At 41.1% G+C, this 8,503-nt stretch overlaps 1 protein-coding gene across 1 annotated transcript in view; it reads right to left on the reverse strand.

The window, feature by feature from the left end:
* LOC137260835 (cadherin EGF LAG seven-pass G-type receptor fmi-1-like) overlaps window positions 1-3,164 on the reverse strand; it is a 10,776-nt gene extending 7,612 nt beyond the window's left edge. The window contains exons 1-4 of the mRNA XM_067798395.1: window positions 3,089-3,164; window positions 1,884-2,339; window positions 1,148-1,385; window positions 142-332 (exon numbers count right to left, since the gene is read on the reverse strand). Coding sequence (XP_067654496.1) covers window positions 142-332; window positions 1,148-1,385; window positions 1,884-2,339; window positions 3,089-3,164 — 961 coding nt within the window. The remainder of the gene's footprint in view (window positions 1-141; window positions 333-1,147; window positions 1,386-1,883; window positions 2,340-3,088) is intronic.
* Window positions 3,165-8,503: the final 5,339 nt, after the last annotated feature.

Below are 8,503 nucleotides of genomic sequence, written 5' to 3' on the forward strand. Positions count from 1 at the left end.
AGCTGAAGCTGTATGGCAGGGTGGCCTGGTGGTTAAGGTGGCCGTTCGTCTCGGTGAATTCCCAGGTTCGATTCCTCACATTTTTGTTCAGTGGTGTCCCCCTGGCCGGACTGAGAATAGTATCACTATAGGCTTACTAACCCGTCAAAGTGTACGTCAACTGGTCACCCTCGTCTCTGTCGCTAACTGTGAGGCCGCTGTCGATGAAGCTGTCGATAGGAAGTTCTTCTGGTAGTGACACAGACATGGCGTCCACGTTTGGCGGCTCGTCAATAACGTTGAGAACTTTGATGGTCAGCATTGTGTAGACAACGTTAGCGTTGTCGTATAAGCTGGAATTAATTAGAGAAACTACTGCATATAAGGATCGTTGGCATGAGCCAGGGAGGATGGCATCACTGCTTAGGATTTCTCCCTTCCACTGTGAACATTGTCGTTTCAAGGTTCTAAATGATTTGTAACAGCATATCACTCACAGGTTCCCATAATTTAGAGCATAACAAAAGAATGTCACCCAACGGTCGCGATCGTTCGGCTGGCACTACTTTGTTTTGTACTACTCTTACAACCATGAACCAGTGGTTGCTTCCATTGATATACCGGACGACACTACAGACAAGACAACAGACTAGACGCCTAACAAGACGCCGGACTAGACGTTATACTAGACGTCAGACGAAACTCCAAACTATACTGTAGACGACAAAGTAGACGCTAGAGTGTACACCACTCCACTAGGTATCTGACTAGACGCCACCTTACAAGGCTTCAGACTAGACACTAGACTCAGAATGCACCAGACCAGAAGCCAGACGAGACGCCAGGCATAGCAACAACATAGACACTACGCTAGACGCCGGACTAGACACCAGGCTTGGCACCAGGATAGACACTCGACGAAACACCAGACTAGGCACCAGTTCGCGCACCAGGCTATCTAGACACTCAACAGTTCTCTCTTGTATTCATAAAGTGAGACTGGTCTCAGCGTAACTTTCGCCGTAACTTATACTAATGAGTGTTTGCCTGGCCCAAACATTCGACAATGTATTAACGAAGTCCGCGGCGTAAAAGAAACTTCAGTCAGTGTGACGTTAACTCATTAGTTCACACACAATTATTCAACCTGAAATTCATGACAACCTACGTTAATTTTACTGCATATTCACAGTTCTTTTCGTAGTCCAAAGGAGCTATGTTTGTCAGCGTCGTCTCGACGAAGGTAAAGACGTCGCTGTGGTCATCGAGGACGTAGAGGGCAACGGGATCAGCTTCTGGATCAGACACCTCAGCCGTAAGAAGGATCGTGTTTATTGTGTTTGTCTCCTCCACTTCCAACACTGTGGTCCCGTCAGGGAGCGGACTGATGAAAACTGGTGGGTCATCTGAAGTTTATCGAAGAAAATATATTGATATTAATATGACAAACATTTACTAAGGTATTCTGTTACGTTTAGTGATGCTTTCTGTTAAGATGCATCCGTGAGGATAGGGGTTACAATTACTTTTCAGTAAACAATATTAATGCTTGTCGTAAGAGGCGACTAACAGGGTAAGAGGCGACTAACGGGATCGTGTGGTTGGACCTGTGGCAAGTGAAAATCCAGTCGAGTCACTAAATTTTCATTGTCGCCGATGAGGTCATTTGTTTGTGATGGTATTTTACCTTTTTGTCACATTTTACCTAGTTTCTATATTTATTTATTATTATTATTTATTATTTGTTTTATTTATTTATTTCGGACTAGTAAATTAATTTGTGGGCTAGTAACTTTCAGGCACAGCTAGACCGACTTGCTGGCTAAATTTGGAAACTATTTCGCAAAGAGTGAGTGAGGTGTTAAAGCATAAACAAACAAATAAACAAACATTTCACTACTCACCAATAAAGACGTACATATTCCCGCCATTTGGATCGTCAAACAGGACGTCAGCAAAATAAGGATCGACCGTCAGTCCGTTGGCGATTTCTATAATTGGATTAATACCAGATTCATAGCCGACGCCGAGGATGACTTTACCCGTCAGGTCCCAGCTGATCCAGAAAAACATGAAGTTGCTGCAGTCTAAATAAATCCCTTCACTGAAGTTCTTGATGTCGCAGTTGCCGTCGGCGTGGCAGTCAGAACTCGGTATGATCAGGGCGTAGTTGTTTTGGTAATAGCCCAAGTAGATAAGGACGTACTGATTCGATTGGTCACTTGTTTCGTATAGGGTCAAAGTAACGTCAGCGCAAGACTGGACTCCAAAGATCAGTTGGTTCCTTCCTTTGGGAATCCATTTCAAATCCACCAGCTTGACGGTGTCGTATGGGTCTACGGCTTTGTTAATCCAAACCCCTGTTGAAAAGGATTTGGAACGGCGAGTGTGTTGAGTGCCTTACTGATTACTGAAGTGTCTGTCGTTAAATCCACGTGTTTAGCTGGCTGAATGATGTTGAAGATATCAGAGGCCAGATTTAGAAACATAACTATAGTTTACGTCTGGTATAGGCACACCACGAGGGATGCAAGTATTTATAAATAAATCATAAAGAGATTTGTTTGAAAGAACTTATTTCAGACATTGTCTTCTACTTGAACGGAACCTGTATTGAAGATGTAATATGTAATAAATATAATGAAATATACGAAAAGAATAATATGTAATAAAAGACACTGTCATCATGGTCTTAAATAGATAAGGCCATCTACTGTTCAGTACACAAGGATCAACTCATTAGGGTGATAAAAACAAGGATCATCACGGTGTTCAATAAACAAGAGTCATCACCTTTCATGAGGGTGTTATAAACGATGGTCAGGCGTTCCACAGACAATGGGTGCCATGGTGTTCCATAGACAGGACACGCCTGAGAGTTCGATAGACCAGAGCCACCATGGTGTTCCATAGACAAGACGCGCCTGAGAGTTCGATAGACCAGAGCCACCATGGTGTTCCATAGACAAGACGCGCCTGAGAGTTCGATAGACCACAGCCACCATGGTGTTCCATAGACAGGACACGCCTGAGAGTTCGATAGACCAGAACCGCCATAGTGTTCAGCGGTTTTCCAACTTACAAATGGCAGTCTTATGTTAGATCTTACCTGGCAAAGTGGAGCCTTCCTTTATTACCACAATCACTATAGTAGTCAACAGATGGAGGGCCACGCCCACTGACATGATTGCAAAAGGTTTCACCTCTATGGCATGGAGCAGCTAAAATATACACAAGTAAACAAATCATTTCACATCACGTGTCGCGGTTGTCAGCCAAGTTGGGATTAAACGTATGTGTGTGTGTGTGCGTGCGCATGTGTGTGTGTGTGTGTGAGAGAGAGAGAGAGAGAGAGAGAGAGAGAGAGAGCAATGCATGAGGTACGACTGTAACACGGATACACAATTCAAACACAGTTTTCTGAATACAAGACAGCCAGTAATGGACTTATCCCCATCATACGGAGCTGCAGGCAGGGAAACAAAAAGTATCATCTCTTGCGACCAGGTTGCAACCAGGAATCGAACCACAAACCCTCTGCTGTCCGGGCGGACGCCGCACCCACTCAGCCAGGCAAGGAGACGGTCTAGTGTGCTCCGCTTCTGAAAACGCTATATCTGTAGAGTCCGTTCAGCTCGTTGATTGAAAGTATCTTCTCTGGCTGAGAGTTAGCTTCAGATTTACGCCGCAGTTAGCAATATTCCAGCAATATCACTCCAGAAATGGGCTTCACACGTTTTACCCATGTCGGGAATCGAACCCGGGGCGACGGCGTGACGAACGAACGCTTTAACCACTAGACTACTCGACACCCACTCATAATGGACTGGTGAAATATTACATATTTATCCAATTTCCTGCAACTTGTTCAAGTATTATTCAAGTATTATTTAAGTACTTTGTGTCCTGCAACTTTTTGCAAGTATTCAAGTATTATTCAAGTATTATTTAGGTACTTTGTGTCTGAAAAACACCAAATTAATACTTCATAGCACTGGAATTCGCAACACTGCGTTCAGGGATTCCACTATGTGCTTGCTCAGTTATTCAAGTATTATATTCAATATTCAATAATTCCAGTATTATACTGTGTCTGCGAAATAACGAAAATCCGTGAAGATTAGGGTTAGGTTTGTTCTTCAGTAGCTACTTCCTGCAAGAGGCGTATAACTGGATCGGGTGGGCAGGCTCACTGTCTACGTTGTTACATGTCATCGTAATCCAGTTGCTATTTGTTAAGTCCGGGTAGTAATTGTCAGGTTGTCAGTATATCGGTGTCTCTACTGCTAAATACTAAAATTTGTAAAGACTTATCCAAATCCTACAGATATTACCATCATTACAGGTACGTTTAAAATGTGATAGATAGTAGAGTAGCGACATCATTGTCAGAGTCAATCAGTAGCCTATTAACTTTTAAAAGCTATACTAACGCGCAAAAAATGTTCCAGCCTTTAAAAAATCAATTGTTCGAATCGAAATTTTCGGGGTACTTGTTTTCTAATGTTTCCACTATGCAGATCTTCGCCTTACGACGAGGGGCGATGGGGTAGCCTAGTTGTTAAAACGTTCGCTCGTCACGCCGAAGACCCAGGTTCGATTCCCCACATGGGTACAATGTGTGAGGCCCATTTTCCGGTGTCCCCCGCCGTGATATTGCTGGAATATTGCTAAAAGCGGCGTAAAACCAAAACTCACTCACTCACTCGCCTTACGAGATAACATATACTTCGGACCTTACACAAAATGCACGTGCATTTTTTTTACAAATACAAATGATTGACTAACGTTTGAAATAATAAAAAGTACAAGTACAAAAAGAACACAAAAATGCCATGTTTATCCGCGTTTGGCAAGAGCGCGCCTAGTGATCATTTAAGGCATCCGGGGAGCCATTCTGCAACAAATCAATGCCAACCACAATGTTCCGGTTCTATCATGGTCGGCATATTCCCTGGAAATGAACCTTATCAATCACTTGGACACTTTGGACAACATGGACAGACAAGTGTCAACACCCCCAGCCAACAGAAACAGTTGGAACAAGGTCTTTCAGAGAAATGGCGAAAAATCCACCATGACGAAATTTACATGCGTAGACGTTCTAGGACATATACAATATTAGGCACTAGAAATACCCTACAACAACATTTCGAGCTTTAACATAAACGGTTTTGGTTCGCTGTTTAAGTTATAAACCATTAACATTAAACATTTTATAACCATAGTTGTCTTTTGATTTTCGTATGGAAGTATTATCATTTGGAAGTTTCTTTTTACCGTCAGTATATGTTCCAATTTTAGAGGAATTATTACTGGAATGCAGTGACTTTAACTAATATGTTGAAAGTTTTAAAGCCATTGTATTGTAGCAACTGTAAGAACACGACATGTGTATACTTTGACGAGTAAATGAAGATTGTTAAACTTTAATGTATGTTTTCACATTTGTAGGTGTATCTAAGCATTTCATAACCGACGATCTTAAAGTTAACAATCTCCATTTACAAATTATAAACTCATCAAAGTATACACATGTCATGCTTTTTACATTTGAAACAATACAGTGACTTTAAAATTTTCAACAGATATTAGCTAAAGTCACAGCATTCCAGTAATAATTCCTCTAAAATTGGAACATATACTGACGGTAAAAAGAAACATACATTGTCTGTCACTTAGTCAACGTACACCAAACGAGAATCGATTTACGTCAGTATATCGAACAGAAACTTATTAAATAAATCCATACTTAAAAATGTTGTATTTCATATGGTTGAATATGACTTTAAGCCTGGAGCAATGTTCAAGCAATATCATTTTGGGAGGACACCATAGGTCTTCTACCAATGTAGAAATCGAACCCGGGTCGTATGTGTAACGTGCGACCGCAATCAACATTGCTATTAATGGGGTTTTAATCCATATCTAATTTTCATGTTAAACGCACCTCATTAATTCATTCATATCATCACCCTTTTGTTTGAATGAGTTGAAACATGAAAATGATTTTCCTTGGTGTTCAACAGGATAACAAAACCTACAAAAGTATTATGACGCTATCGGTATTAAAAACACATATTGTGACAACAATATTCTATATCCAGATAAGTAGGTAGAGGGATTTAAATGAGTGAGATGTTTTCTTGACAACTAATACAAAGTTCACAATTACCAAATCTTTGTCTGTATTTACACCGCATAGGGGACCAATTTTTAAAAGAAAGAAAAGATCATAGGTACAAACTACAAGGTGTTTAGAAAACTACTTACCTGTCGAGAACAATATCGAGCGTGAGACCAATGCGCTTTGGATCACGAAAGGACAATAGCAAAATGAGAAGACGAAAATGGAAGTGGTTACCTCCCCTTATATCGGGCCATCTTGGAAATCCCATACAGTCAGTGATCGGATAATGAGATCACGACTCGCTAACTATGCGCTACTATCTGTCCATCTGTCAGCAGATATCGTTGCCCATGGCTAGTTTATAAACAATGAATTGGTAAAAGTATAGAAATGTTTTGTTGTGCGTAGAAAGTGGTTAGGCAGTATTGTAGGAAGACAGTTCTGATTATAACGCCCTTGTGTCTGTCTGTCTGTCTGTCTGTCTGTCTGTCTGTCTGTCTCACATGTCTGTTTGCTTGGTATGGGAGCAGTTTAGTGAAATATATCGAGATGAAATATATTTTATTTTCATTTATCTGCTCTTAACTCAAGGTTAGAAATGGTATTCGGTAACCTTTGCATGTCGTAAGAGGCGACAAACGGGATCGGGTGACTCGCTGACTTGTTTGGCACATGTCGTCACATCGTAGTCCAGTTTCTTAGGTCGATTACACCAGTCTGTTTGAGGGATATTAATATTTTCAAGAAAATATCATATGAACTACTAATTAGCTAAGAGACTCGTGCAAGTCTGCTCGCGTTAAAATGAGGAGAGATAGAGAAGGTTCACTGATGGGAGCAACAGGGGTACCTGCCACCCGGGTATACATGATATCACAGATAACGGACAATGACTCTTTGTGGAAAGTAGACAGTGGCACACGAACTCTCAAATAACATAATTACACTATCATCGTGCTCGGTGTTCGTAAACAATCTTCCCCAATTTCTGTGTAAACCTCTACGTTGGGGAAAGTCGTTTAAATTTGGTTGGTTAGTTGTCAAGTATCGCTGGTGTTTGGTTTGTAACAATAAAAAGCAATAATTATTATAATGATATCAACATAATAAAAAACGTTCAGTGTTAAACTACATGTGTATTAACTTTAGTAACAGTGGGTATTATTTTTATTAGGTTCGTGTTACAATTATTGTTGTTTGTTATCTTTTCATTAGCATTCTTATTTTCTCGTTTACAGAATCAAAGAAATCAATGCAGCTGAGAGTGTTCGGTGGATCCTGGCACAGTCAAGCTGGTTAGACTTATCACCAAATCAGGGCGGTGGTTGTAGCATAGTGGTTAAAGCGTCCGCTCGTCACGCCGAAGACCCAGGTTCGATTCCCCATATGGGTACAATGTGCAAAGCCGATTTCTGGCGTCACCCGCCGTGCTGTTGCTGGGATAATTCTACAAGCGACGTAAAATTCAGCTCACTCACTCATCATCAGATTGGTGTTTTTTTCTGAATCTGAATCAAATTGCTCACTAACAAACGCACTTCATTGATTTTTATACAGTTTCATTTATTTAATAAAAGACAAAGGTAGGCATACTGGTGTGGATATGTACGGGCAGTATGCGGGCCTGTTTCAAGGAATTTTCTAATTGTCATTTTCCATGTCGACCTCTCCGTATTCTAGGTCATGCTGTTGACCACTGGATTGTCGGGTCCAGACTCGAAAATGACCCACCGCCGCCATGTGGCTGGAATATTGCCAGTGTGGCATAAAACAACATGGACGGTAACAGAGCACCGAGACATGTCATTATATTATCTTAACTGACTTCTCTAGTCATTGCTATTTCCAAGATTAGGTAGCCCTGGTAGCTTTTTGAGAGCTTATGGTATGGGAAGACTCCAGTCCAAGGTTTTGAGTCCTCGGTTGACTTCAGGAGTGACCAAGTGATATCACAGCGCTTCTGGTTACTCGGTACCCAGATCTGGGATCTACAGAGGTCATCAAGAAGTACACATGAACTGAGGGTGTTCACATGATATGTGTGAGCGCACAAGGGAGACACATCTAACGTTAGTGTTGAAAGTTTGCTGAGGTATCTATCTTCATAGCATAGCAATTCCAATATGATAAATGTTGTGTCTCTTAGAAAAAATGTAGGTCGCTAAGTTTAGCTGTGAGATCTGTTTGTGCGTGTGTGCTTGCATGCTTGCTTTTGTGCTTCACTGTTTGTTTTGGTATGAGACAATAGGCTGTGACATTGAGAAATGACTTCTGTCAGGTTGAAACGTTGGTTTGATGAACTGAACAGTTGTCAGTTTAACTACTGTCAATTCATTCCATACGATAAGTGAATGAAACTCCTTCAGTAACATGGAGTACATACCATTAGACCCT

Source organism: Haliotis asinina, chromosome 14, assembly GCF_037392515.1.
Source record: "Haliotis asinina isolate JCU_RB_2024 chromosome 14, JCU_Hal_asi_v2, whole genome shotgun sequence".
Lineage (NCBI taxonomy): Eukaryota > Metazoa > Mollusca > Gastropoda > Lepetellida > Haliotidae > Haliotis > Haliotis asinina.